The sequence below is a fragment of the Acanthochromis polyacanthus genome, chromosome 5 (genome assembly GCF_021347895.1).
Source record: "Acanthochromis polyacanthus isolate Apoly-LR-REF ecotype Palm Island chromosome 5, KAUST_Apoly_ChrSc, whole genome shotgun sequence".
NCBI lineage: Eukaryota > Metazoa > Chordata > Actinopteri > Pomacentridae > Acanthochromis > Acanthochromis polyacanthus.
The window spans coordinates 34897659-34911926 of record NC_067117.1 but is presented as its reverse complement, the minus strand read 5'-3'; the positions used below and the strand labels follow the sequence as shown (position 1 = coordinate 34911926).

Genomic DNA, 14268 nt, shown 5'->3' with positions numbered 1-14268 from the left:
TAAAAAAAAACATTATGTGAAGAGGTTGTTTGTTATTTAATATTTATGTCTAAATTAGTTCATCCATATTTTAAGGTGTTTCTATTTTTTTGTTAGCATATTGAGAGTTGCCAACCTGCATCATTGTAAGTGCACACATTAGAGGATATTGTTTTTAGGAAAACGGATGATGCAACAAGTAAGTAGAAAAAACAGAAACATACTTAATGTGGAAGAAAAACAGCGGAGGGCTCGTCCGGGATTTGAACCCGGGACCTCTCGCACCCTAAGCGAGAATCATACCCCTAGACCAACGAGCCACGTGATGTAAATCCGGAAATCATGTACGTGACGGCTGAGAACCAGGTGACTGTTGATCAATTAGTCTAATTTATAAAGATACAAATACTAAAGCTTTTACTGCTCATTACTTACGACAACTTTAATTAACTGTCTTTTGTGGCCAGTGACTTGACTCTCACTTGACTATTCCTCCTGAAACACAACAGACAACCAACATATCAAACACCACACCTCCCTTTATTTCATTTATTTTATATGCAAAAATAATGGTTATTACTTCGCGTGTCGAGGCGTTGAAAATGCTACAAAAAATCACAATTACTTGCGCTGATAAACGTTTCAACAAAATATTCGTTGTAAGCTAGAGAGAGAAAAAGGCAAAGATCCAAACGAGGGAAGAGGTCTCACTCCGTCTTATTCCTGTTCTCTCTGTTGGGCAGAGAAAGCTGCCTCAGTTTTGGCAGAGCTCTGGTTAGGTCCGTCTGTCTTTGCTTCTCTGCCACAGTTTAGAAAACAAATACTGGTTTAAAAAGCTAATTTAGGCTTTATAATCATTTAGTGCTTCATTTTGTGTTCTTTCATGGGATAGTTTTGTGTTTTTGATAGTATCCTAACTCTCTTCGGGCTTCAGTTTTCTACTTCTTTTCTTCTTTCCTATTTCTATTTAATGTCACTGATTCTGTTTTATTTCACTGTTTATTTTATAAAGAATTACTTTTTTTAACATTTCTTAATTTTTAAAATCTCCTAATCCACAATAACTGAGTTAAAGGATTTTGACAGAGAGGGGCTACACAGTGGAGTAGTGGTTAGCACTTTTGCCTTGCAGCAAGAAGATCCATGGTTCAATTAATTGGTTACTCTAAATTGCCCATAGGTGTGAATGTGAGTGTGATTGTGTGTCTGTATATGTAGCCCTGTGACAGACTGGTGACCTGTCCAGGGTGTCCCCTGCCTTTGCCCGAGTCAGCTGGCATAGGCTCCAGCACCTCTCACGACCCTAGTGAGGATAAAGCGGTGTATAGAGAATGGATGGATGATATGCCCCAAAGGCAGCATTAACAGCTGCCTAGATTATAGTGTAAATATACCATCTTAAAAATTGATTTTGCTTTAGTGTTTAAGATGTCCATCTGCAAAACGGTGTGGTTTTGAGCAGGCAGCACTTGTGCTTATTTTGCGTTTACATGTTAACTTAAGTGCTGGAAAGTGAATTATGTGCTAGGCAGACATTTTCTTTCATTTCCTTTGTTATGGAAGTGCAGAGAGCAACATTTGCATTCATAATGTGTTGTGGGTTGCATGTTTAGGTGGAGTTAATTGGAGTCTGCAGTCATTCCTATTTTAAGAATGTCTCATTTATTAGCTATTTTTGATTTGTTGTTTTATTTTGTTTTCTGGGCAAGGTATGCATTTTATTTGGAATGTACAGTGACATGCCTTAAGGTATCCATGCCAGCAGCAACAGTGTGGAGCAGTGTTATTTGGGCCAGCAAACTACAAGACTGTGCTCAACCACAATCCACAATCCAAAAAAAAAAAAACGGCAGCTATGATTATTTTTAGTGCACATCTTGGTTGGAAAATGTCAGACTTGCCCAGAGCAGCCATCAAGGATTAAATGCAGTATTGTTGAAATTTATCATTTCACCTGTTCCATGAACCTTACATTACTGAATGGTTTGCAATGCCAGTGAATGCAAATTAAACACTGACAGCACCAGAGCAGCTTTAAATTAAAAACTGCAAAAAAACAACAACAAAACAAAACACCACAGTTTAGAAAGCAAATCAGAGACATCATGCAGCTCCACATTTGAGTTTGCATCATGTTTTAGATTACAGAGCATGTACACAGATGGGCCGTCAGTTTTATTAGGGTAAACACTTTCAGCTGAGTAATTATTCTTATACTAATAATAAAATTAGAGTTAAACAATAATGACCTTTCACTCGTCCAAGTGCTGCTTTCAGACTTAGTATCTGAGCTCTGTCCAGGGTAAATCTGGACTCATCAGACCACATGACCGACTACATTTGTTTCTCAAAGACGACGGTTCACCACTATCCTTCAGGTTTTAATAATGTGTTGGACGATTCTTAACCTGATGTTAGTATTTTCAGAAATCTCCTTAGTTGGCCAATAATTTGACCCTTCTGAGACAGATTGACATCCTTTCTACGACCACATGTCTTCCTACATGGTTGTTTAAGAAATGAGAAGCTCCTTACTGTAGCAGCTCGGGTTAAATAAGTTTTTGCAGCTGAAACATATTCATCAGTGCTGTAACTATGCAATGGAAGGATCATACCTGTTGCTTAGTTAAATCCAGATGGTAACTTTTTTTTGGTCAGGCAGTGTAATATATGTGTTGTTTATATAAACACTACCGGTCAACAGTTATAGAACGTCCCAATTTTTCCAGTTTTTTAAAATTGGAAATTATGCATGTTCATGTCTTATTGTACTGTGAAACAAAAGCACTGAACAAATAAACAAATGAAGTTAAAGGATACCTTTTCTGAGGTGGGTTCAGGTCTCTGTTCTCCATTAGTGGTTTTGAGGAAGCATAGTGTGTGCTATGTATCAAAGAAACTGCTGATTTCAGTGGAGAGAATTCCTTTATTAACTTTACATCGCCGTGTCTCCTGATGACTCAGGGCCCATCGATGCCCTTTTTAATTGTATTTTAGATGTCAGGTCTTGGATGGCAGACAACTTTCTTCAGCTCAACCAGGACAAAACCCAGGTTTCAGTCATTGGTACAGGTCCACAGAGAGAGAAACTGGAGAGCAAACTCTGAGCACTGTCTTTTAATCCATGTCAGCAGGTCAAAAATGTTGGAGTTTTATTTGATTCAGACCTTAGCTTTGACCTGCACATCAGAGATGTTACGAAAAAATCATTTTATCATTTAAAGAACATCTCCAGAGTGCACCAGTTTCTCTCTCAGGCCAATGCAGAGACTCTTATTCACGCTTTTATTACGTGTGGAATTGACTATTGCAATGCTCTTTTTTCTGGTCTTCCAAAAAAGAACATTTCACAGCTACAGCAACTGCAAAATTCAGCTGCACGCATGCTGACGAAGACCAGAAGGAGAGCTCACATTACCCCGATTTTAAAGTCTCTGCACTGGCTGCCTGTATCTTTTAGAATTGATTTTAAGATTCTTTTACTAGTTTTTAAGTCTTTAAATGGTCTTGCTCCTTTTTATTTATCCAGTTTGCTTTTACCCTATGAACCCAGTAGAGCCCTCAGGTCTTCAGGTAGTGGTCTTTTAATAGTCCCTAAAGTCAGAACTAAAACATACGGTGAAGCCTCTTTTTATTATTACGGCCCCCATCTGTGGAACAGCCTATCTGATGACCTGAGGGCAGCACCTACTGTTCATATTTTTAAAAGAAAACTCAAGACCTACCTTTTTAGTCTGGCTTTTAGCTAATCATATTTATCAATACCATTTGATCTTATTTATTTATTTATTTATTTATTTTTATTGTTATTTTAGTCTTAGCTCCAGTGTTCCCTCATTTTTAATGAAAGATGGCGTTTCCTCAGTCCTCTTTTTATGTTTTTCAGTTAAAATCTGTCCCACATATCTTTGTATGTGTGTGTGTGTGTAAGTGAGTGTGTTTGCTGTATGTGGATTGGTGGGTTGGAGGAGTGGTTGTATCTCTCATTTTTAATTTATTTTGTCCTTTTATTTCTATGTAAAGCACTTTGTGCTACAAATTTTGTATGAAAAGTGCTATACAAATAAAGTTTGATTGATTGATTGATTGATATTATCAGGAAACTGCCAGAAATTCATGACCAGGGATTATATCACAAGAGCAGATTTTGAGGAAGTCATCCAGAATCCAGTATGCACACCTTTTCAATTCATCATTCAAAGAGTTTTAATTCAAGTAGTCACTGCTGGACTTTGGAGGGGTTTTGTTTGTACATGCTTTCATTGATGGAGCCCGAGAACAGCAGGAAGTCCTCAGTCCCCTCATTGGCTCTGCTGAAGTATGAACAGAGCCACGTCAAAGTGTCACGGTCGATAGATGGACTGTGGATGCAGAATTCCTGAATTGAGCTTAAGCTCCTTAAAAAATAGTACTCGAAATAACACCTGCCATATTACATTGTAAACACTGTACTTTTTATATTTTAACATACGGAAAACACAACTATTAAATATCTGATGTCCTTGAGGATTCTCTAAAACTAAGTTCAAAATCTGTTGTTGCATTTGCATTTACACCAGAATTTGATAAATTTGTAAATACTATGAGATTGTAGTACTTGAAAGTCTGTCTATAGTTGAATTTGAAACTGCGTCTTATCAGTTGAAAAATGCTTTTAATGGACCCTGGGCTTTTTGCTTGTGGCATTAGACAGAAACAGGTTGTGAAAATGTGTGGAATGTTTGGTGTGTGGTTGTGGCGTTGTTGAGGAACAGGTAAATATGCTTTATTGTGGGGATGTAAGTGCTCTGGGAGGTTGTTGGTATTCCTTTTAGTATAATTAGAGAACAACTGAGTGGCCAGACGGGATGGTGTGACTTTGACAGATTGTGGAAACGGGATTAGGATTGAGAAAAAGTACTCTCACTCTAACAATCTATTAAAAATGGTGCCTCCAACAGCAACATATGAGAGCTGAAGAATTTTTATTTCAAAGTGCAAATACGCATAAAACTATTGAAATGACTGAAAAGAGAAAGGACAAGCATTTGAAGCAGCAGCAAGTGTTTGATGATTATTCAGTCAGCAACAGTTCTAATAAATTAAAGTGTGTTTAGTTTGTCAAATGTGAAGATTTTCAGCCTGAGAAATTTTGTAGTACTCAGTAAGTTAATGTTGAAAGTCATCTGACTGCAGCCCTAAAGACAGACCTCAGGTGTAACCAAGAAGCCATAAATATAGTTTTTACAGTTAATTTCTCACATTCATTTGGCAGCTATAGTTGCTTTGCAGAATCAGATTTTGCCACAATTTTTTTTATTTAGCTTATTTCTTGCCTGAAATTCTTTCAGAAATACTTTTCGCTGAAGTGTTTTTGTAATATTGGACAAAGTTTGCCGCCAAGCCACCATGTTCGTCCGGCTTGAAATCCAGGAGCAGACCAGTTTCCGAGTCGATGCGTTTGACCACCCATGTGATTTTCAGATGCCCTGCGGGGAAAAAAACGCATCTAGTGGACACGCACCTTCAAGAGAGACCTGTCCTTAACATAAGACAACATTGAGTCACTGACAAACACTATGGGACCTGTACTAGACAATACAGAGTTCCAGACAAACAAGGTCATGACCAACAGACAATTTGTGAAATGAAATATTGTTAAAATTACCTTCAGATACAATACTTCTTAACAAGGCAACACATACCATGCAGTCAAAAAGGGCCTTTATAAATCACCAAAACATGTTAACACTTTGTTTATACATATTTCCCTAGTGTACTTTTCATCTGAGAAAAGAATAGTTCATCCACAATGTAATAATTCAACTTGCTTGAAAAGTCCCATTTGCTACCAGAGCTTAACCACGCATGTCAGTTTTACTGGAGCAATTTTCAGCTGAGTGATTAACCTAGCAGTTGGAGTTATCAGTACTACTAGTGACCTTTCAGCATCTCACTCCTCCAATAGCTACTTTCAGACTCAGCATTTGAGTCATTTGTCCCCCATTAGTGGTTTTGAAGAGGCAGAGTGTGCACACATGCATTTGTATAAAAGCTCATTTGAATGCAGAGAATTCCTTTATTATCAGTAAACTGTCATAAAGTCTTAGTGGAACAAGAATACAAACTACTGGATTCTGAGAAACCTACTGCAGTCAAATTGGAAATACTTCAGGGTAAGTAGTTCATTTATAAGCAAGTCAGATTTTTTATAAAGTCTTTCAAAATCCAATATGTTGACCACTGAGCCATCAGACCCATTGGGCAGCTGGGTGACTTTGTCCACGGACACTTCAGAGATGTAGAAAACCTGTGGATGATGAACCCATTCGATGTATTGGTGTCCAGCAGGCGACAGCCTCTGTCCTAACACCCAGTGAGGACAGGGAAGGCACAGATGTCACAGACATCCAGAAGTATGCTCACTGGAAAGCTCAAGGGGAGAGAAAAGATTCATTTGACCTAAAAATGTTCACCTAAACTAATGGGTTTTAACCGCTGTAACCACTGGACTACTTTACTGTGCTGACTCACCACGCCAACATCAGAGGAGAGGATTACATCACATTTAATTTTTCATGATATTCTGAGCTATCAAACTGATGAGTATTGAGTACCATCCATGCCTGTGTTCTCCAACACTGGGTGACATGTTCATCATAAAACTAGTGTCAGTCCCACAAAAATACAGAAGTGTTCATTTTAGGAACAGTAATCTGCAGCCAACAATCCCTAACAAATAGCCCAGTTTGAAATTCCATCTTCATTCTCTCAAAAGTAAGCTAGGAATTAGAGACCCATTTCTCAAGAACAGGATCTACTTTAGGACAGATAGGCCCGAGTGCCTTAGATTTGACAATTGGAACAAGTACCAACCGACAAAGAAAAAAAAAGTACTGAGTTTGCTTTATCATAGGACCTTCTGCAACGTGCCGTTTAGCAATGGAGAGGATTTCTAGTTTTTGAGTAGACCAGATAACATTAGATCGGGCCTTGAGCAGAACAGTGTAACACAGAACTACAAAGTGGGACAAAAATAATCTGATGTCCTACAGTTCATGTACATCTACTTACTGGATCAACCTTACCTAGTTATGAGAAGACAGTCTGTCCTCTTGGCACACTGGCTGAAAGACCGCTGGCAGGTCACGGTTGGCACAGACGTCTTGAACGTTTTCCTTGGTGAGTTGAGGGTTATTGTCAAAGAATTTTAATTCAAGTAGTCACTGCTGGACTTTGGAGATTTTTTGTTTGTACATGCTTTCATTAACGGAGCCCAAGAATAGCAGAAGTCCTCAGTCCCCTCCTCGGATCTACTGAAATGTGAACAGAGCCACAGCCAAGTGTGACGGTCGATAGATGGACTGTGGATGCAGAAACCACAAACCTCATGCTCAGTAATAACAGTTCTGTTCATGGTAGTCAAAATAACACCTGACACATGACATTGTACTCACTGTACTATCTACATGTTCACATATGAAAGAAAAACAACAATAATATATCTGATGTTTTTGAGGATTCTCTTTAAGTTCAAAATGTGTTGTCTCTGTTAAAGTTTTGCATTTAGACCAGAATTTGATAAATTTATAAATACTATGAGATTGTAGTACTTGAAAGTCTGTCTATAGTTGAATTTGAAACTGCGTCTTATCAGTTGAAAAATGCTTTTAATGGATCCTGGGCTTTTTGCTTGTGGCATTAGACAGAAACAGGTTGTGAAAGGTGTGGAATGTTTGGTGTGTGGTTGTGGCGTTGTTGAGGAACAGGTAAATGTGCTTTATTGTGGGGATGTAAGTGCTCTGGGAGGTTGTTGGTATTCCTTTTAGTATAATTAGAGAACAACTGAGTGGCCAGACAGGATGGTGTGGCTTTGACAGATTGTGTAAACAGGGTTAGGACTGATTTGCACTGAAAAAATTTAGCCTGTAATAGCAGTATTATAATCCATTAAATCTATTTTAAGGTAAACCAAAATGTAAACCCTATAATCTGTGCATCAGATGCCTCCGACAGCAACATCTGAGAAGATGAAGAACATGTTACTAAGAAGTGCACTTGCACATTCAAAGATTTGATGCAGACTCTCGGTGTTCTTATTGACAGTGTCAGCCAGTGTGTAGAAGTACCTAAACATATAGGCTAACAAATGTGGGTATATAAGCAACATCACATGTAAGCCCTTAAAATTCAGGTTTTCCCTTCGTCAAAATCATGCTGTGTGGCAGCATTGTGTGTATGCTCTTTATCAGTTTATTCCAACTTTAATTTGAAGTACTAATGTTTTTGCAATAATAAATTGCAAGACATGTTTTTAAGCTTACACAATTCAATAAAATTAAAATTATATAGATGTTTTGGCATAATTTTAGCCACATTTTACCCAAATGTGACTGGAAAATTCATTGTCTCCATTGGAATTTAACATTAGCTATCAGTGATCATCACTGGCTTTCCATTACTGGTTCATTTTGACACTCACTGCTTTACCCTTTAACTTACAAAAATAATGTGAAGAAAAACAGTTGAAATGATTGAAAAAGAGAAAGGTCAAGCATTTGAACAGCAAACATTTCTGTTTTTAATGGTTATTCTATCAGCAAGAGTTCTAATTAAGGAGTGTTTAGTTTAACAATTGTGAGGATTCTCAGTCTGAGAATTTTATAATACTCAATACTGAAAGTTATGACTGCAGCCCTAAAAAGAGACTTTAAATGTCACCAAGAAGTCATAAATATATAGTAATTTTTACAGTTAATTTCTCACATTCATTTGGCAGCTATAGTTGCTTTGCAGAATCTGATTTTTCTACATAATGAATTTGGGAAATGAGATACTGTTAAAATTACCGTACCTTCACCCTGACCAGATATATTAAAATACTGCTTAATTAGCAACAATGCAACAGATGCCATGCAGTCTAAAGGGGCCTTTATAAAACACAAAAACAAGTGAACGCTTGATATTTATACATATTTCCCTGGTGTACTTCTAATCTGAATGAGGAAAATTCACCCACAACGTAATAATTTAACTTGCTTGAAAAAAAAGTCCCATTTGCTACCAGAGCTTAACCAAGCATGTCAGTTTTATTGGAGCAAATATTTTCAGCTGAGTGACAAACCGAACAGTTGGAAGTATCAGTACCACCTGTGACCTTTCAGCATCTCACTCTTCCAATAGTTGCTTTCAGACTCAGCATTTGAGTCGTTTCCTCCCTTTATGGTTTTGAAGGGACGGAGTGTGCACACATGCGTTTGTATGAAAAAAAATGCTTATTTGAATGCAGAGAATCCCTTTATTGTCAAGAAACTACCATAAATTCCTGATGGAGCACTAGTGGAGAAAGAATACAAACCCTTAAATGCAAACTACAGGATTCTGAGAAAAGGCATCACCTATTGCAATCAAAGTGGAAATACTTGTGGCCAAACTGTTGATTTAAAAGCGAATCAGATTTTCATGGAGTCATTCAAAATCCAATATGTTGACCACTGACCCACTGGGCAGCTGGGTGACTTTGTCCACGGACACTTCAGAGATGTAGAAAACCTGTGGATGATGATCCCAGTCGATGTATTGGTGTCCAGCAGGCGGCAGCCTCTGTCCTAACACCCAGTGAGGGCAGGGAAGGAACTTATAACTTATAAGGAATTTATAAATACTATGAGATTGTAGTACTTGAAAGTCTGTCTATAGCTGAATTTGAAACTGCATCTTATCAGTTGAAAAATGCTTTTAATGGATCCTGGGCTTTTTGCTTGTGGCATTAGACAGAAACAGGTTGTGAAAATGTGTGGAATGTTTGGTGTGTGGTTGTGGCGTTGTTGAGGAACAGGTAAATGTGCTTTATTGTGGGGATGTAAGTGCTCTGGGAGGTTGTTGGTATTCTTTTTAGTATAATTAGAGAACAACTGAGTGGCCAGACAGGATGGTGTGACTTAGACAGATTGTGTAAACAGGGTTAGGACTGATTTGCCTGTAAAAACAGTATTTTCATCCATTAAATCTATTTTAATGTGAACCAAAATGTAAACCCTATAATCTGTGCATCAGATGCCTCCTACAGCAACATCTGAGAAGGTGAAGAACATGTTACTAAGAAGTGCACTTGTACATTCAAAGATTTGATGCAGACTCTCAGTGTTCTTATTGACAGTGTCAGCCAGTGTGTAGAAGTACCTAAACATATAGGACATATAGGTTGACAATTGTGGGTATATAAGTAGCCCTCAACGTTCAGGATTTCCCATTATGGAGCTTGACTTTTTATCTACAAATGAGCCTTCTGTTAAAACAGGATCTGTTGCTTCGTTCTGCTCCAGTCATCTTGGCATCACAGTTTAGCCCTTGTCAAAGTTGCTGACAATTTTAAAGTGTCCCATCTTTCCTGCCATCCAACCATCAGACTCAACAATCGGCTGCTCAACCGCTGCCTAATATATTTCATCCCTTGACATGTGACTTTGTAACATGATAATCAATGTCTGTCACTTGATCTGTCAGGGGTTTTCATGTTGAGGCTGGTTGTTTTGAAGGAGATCCAATGACCAACAACATGAACAAAAATGATCTATCTATCTATCTATCTATCTAACTATCTATCTATCTATCTATCTATCTATCTATCTAATGGATTATAATACCTGTGCATTAAAATGTAATGTGTACAAACACAATCAATTATGTAAATAAGTAGACTGCAGTCCTGACCGGTCAATGTCCGACCACCTTTACTCTCTTTGCACTACCAGTTCTGCCAGTTGCTTCTTAAATTACTGACTAACCTGTGCAAGTGCCCAAGAGGCAGTGCAGATATACAACAAGGAAGAATGCGCATCGAAACAATGCATGTCTTCTAATCTTGATGAAGGCAGTGTCTTTATTTTACTGTTGTTCAGGGTTGACCCACATGTGAGTCCTGTAATACAAGTTAATCCGGCACAGTCGGGACTCAGTCTTCTACCCCCGAGCGTTTTTTCTCTTTGTTCTTGATCCTCTGCTGTATATAAATGTCACGCACCTCCAGTGGTCCTGCACCCAGACTCTGTTGTCTCTAAGCTCTACAACAACCACAGAAGAAAAACTGGAAGCCACCTCACACCTGAAAATGAGAGCGCTCAGTGTTATCCTTGTTGTGGTGCTCCTGTGCACTGGAGCTCTTGGTGTCCAGGTTATGGTGAGTATCACTGCAGCATCCTGCATATAAAGACTTGGATTGTGTCAGAATTTTCTTGTTACTGAATGTCCTTCTTCTTTTATCCTCTCCAGGTTGGAGACAGAAGCTTCCCATTGGAGGCAGTGAAAGAACTGAAGGAATTGATGGATTTAGATGAGATGAACCCTCAACTCACCAAGGATGTCGTTGAAGATACTTGTGCTGACCCTCTCCTGCCACAGGTCTTTGAGTCAGTGTGTGCCGACGAGGTGGAAAGAAAGCCTGTCTTCTATGAACTCGGTAAGGTTGATCCAGAGATAAGTAAATGTACATGGACTGTAGGACATCAGATTATTTTGGTCACTTTGAAGTACTGTATTACACTGTTCTGTTCAAGGCTCCATCTAATGCTATCTCTGGTCTACACATAAATGAAGGAATCTTGTTCATTAGAGAGGTGTTGTATGGGCAATAAGGCATTTTTCTGTGATATTAGGCATTTATTAGACCCTCCAGAAAAATGCGATTATGCGATCGCATGAATTCCCGCATTAATCACCAAAATGCCGCTGATTATGCGGGGGTCAATTATTTCTCAAAAGGCCACATAATCCCGCAAGAATTTCACATTTCCACGAAAAAAAAGAGAAATATGCGGGTCCCGCTTGATTTCACAATTTCCGCATAAAATGAGAAAACTATAACCAATATAAATGCAGTTGTGAGTGAGTTTTTATGTGACACCCGGCCTGACGTCATCAGTTCGCGCATTCACACACACACACACACACACACACACACACACACACACACACACACACGAGAAGCACGAGCTGGCGCCAGTGTTGCCAACTTAGCGACTTTCTCACTAAATCTAGCGACTTTTCAAAGCGTCCTACCGACTTTTTTTGTCAAAAGCGACTAGCCAAAAATCTAGCGACTTTTTCTGCCGTTTTGGAGACTGACAGGAAAACTCAGATCATTCTGCAGTTACTGTCCTCAACAAGCAGCAGGTGCTGCTGTGAGCTTCTCCCCCTCCCAAAGCACAGGCTGTCAGTCCAGTAACCCCGCAGCAGTCCCAGTGTCTGATTAGAGGGCACATCCCTCCGCGCCAGACGGCAGGTGAATCGCGCATATTTTTGCATATTTCACAACTATTCGCATACTTTGCAACTTTCCACAATTTCCCCGCATAAAATGGCTTAAAAACCCCACATACTTATTCGCATAATCAAGGATTTTTGCCCGCATTTTTCTGGAGGGTCTAATTTATCACAGCAAGCAAATAAAATTGCAGACTAAAGCATAATTCAAAATAAAAAGATAGAAACAGACACATTCTCTGGTGATTTTACTCTAATGGATTCCAACAGACCACTTTTCTGACTGTATTATGCCCATTCTGCAACATTAAGTGCCTCTGGAATGATAACACCAGGGAAGAGGCCTATGAAAAGCTGAGGAAACAGTCTTTCAGGGTTATTAAACCCTTAAAGCACATTAGACACAGTCAACACACTTGTTGCTGAACTGAGACAGAAAGGGATCCCATTGTCACTGCAAGTAATATGTCATATTAATGACTATGTATGTTTACATTCTCTTTTTTCTTCCCAGTGGAAGTCTTCCAAAATATTGATCAATGTGAGACCTGTTCCTTCGATGGCTGCACTGGGTGTTAGGATTGAGGCTGCCATCTATATGACACACAAACACATCGACTGGGATCTTGTCGGGATGTCATCATCCAGATTGTCGAATGACCGTTACATAAAAATCTGACTTGCCTTGATTTTTATATGTGTTGCTACATGCTGATATGATCCCTTGTCAGGAGTGTAAAGCTGTCTCTTATGAATAAATACATTCTTTGCATCTGTTAAAGGAGTTGTGATATACTGGAAGGTGACTAGTTGTACTGTTTCACTCAGGTTTGTCCAACAGATCATTCATTTTCAGATGAAATTGTTTACAAAACAAAACTGATAATCTTTTTCCTACCTATCTTTCTGTGTACATGGTCCTAATAAACCAGTTCCTATCTGCATAGCTGACCGGGACAAATTTTATCTGCCAGGATCACCAACAAAGTAGTTCATTTAGGTACCTGCAAACAGGAATGTAGATTATTGGCCTCTGGTATCAATACGCATGACATCTGTGACCTGCTTCCCAATCCCAGAATTTCACAGCCATCATTGGTGTGACATATGATCATCATTCTTCAAGGGAACTTGCTTTTTCAAACATTTAAAGCTGCACTGCTGAACTCAAGAGTGCTTAAATGACATCCACTGACCTAAAAACTCTACAGTGATGTAATAAGTTTAATGTAGATAAATTTTGAAGTTGCTTCATTGCGACAAATGTGCCACGTGTTGATACACAACAGGATCAAATCTGCCACCTCTAACTGGTCCCTTGAAGACAAAGTGCTTCTTCCTGCATATATTGAACAGGATTCATTGAGAAAGGCATGAAATGTGTGCCTAAAAACAGTAGAAAACCAGCTATCAAGGATCAGCGAAATAACTATTCAACTGTTCCATTAAACTCACATTACTGAAGAGTTACTGCAGAGAATTTCAACACTAAGAGAACAGCAGAACAACAATAGGCGAATTAAAGTGGGGAGTGTGTGTGTGTGTGTGTGTGGGGGGGGGTTCCCTTTAAGACTGGTGGCCATGTGTGACACACAAAAAAAAGGACAGCAGACCACTGTCATGCATATAGATAAATGAGGCCAAGATCTTGGCTGTCAAGTCAGATGAAATTTGATTTCATTAAATCAGAGATTACACTGAAAGAACAAAAACAACAACATTGACTCTAGAGCCCCAGCAACCCTAAGGAGGATTAAGCGGTGAATAGATAATTGATGGATAAATTGTTCTCCTCATTCAGTGGTTTTGAGGAGGCATACACCCTGTGTATGCATGTGTGTTTATGTCTGTATAAAAGTAACAACTCCCACAATTTTAATACATTTTTTTATCATGAAACTGCCTCAAACTATAAGATGTAGTAACACAATGATGAACAGATGTTCAAGGCAAGTCAGAGTTTTATGTTTCCATCAACAAGTCTTCAAATTCATACGACCACATCGGTCGTATGTAACGTGCACCGGAATACGACCCGTGAGAGCGTAT

At 38.8% G+C, this 14268-nt stretch overlaps 1 protein-coding gene and 1 non-coding gene across 2 annotated transcripts; one reads left to right on the top strand and one right to left on the bottom strand.

Annotated features, from left to right (window-relative positions):
- Window positions 1-227: 227 nt before the first annotated feature.
- trnap-agg (transfer RNA proline (anticodon AGG)) lies at window positions 228-299 on the bottom strand. The gene has a single exon. It is a non-coding gene; the product is annotated as a tRNA-Pro (tRNA).
- Window positions 300-11020: 10721 nt separating this feature from the next.
- On the top strand, window positions 11021-12889 carry LOC127534168 (guanylin-like). Its single transcript, XM_051948703.1, has 3 exons — window positions 11021-11137; window positions 11230-11416; window positions 12734-12889. Exons 1-3 carry the CDS (start codon window positions 11069-11071, stop codon window positions 12796-12798), a joined length of 321 nt encoding a protein of 106 aa, XP_051804663.1. The 5' UTR covers window positions 11021-11068; the 3' UTR covers window positions 12799-12889.
- Window positions 12890-14268: the final 1379 nt, after the last annotated feature.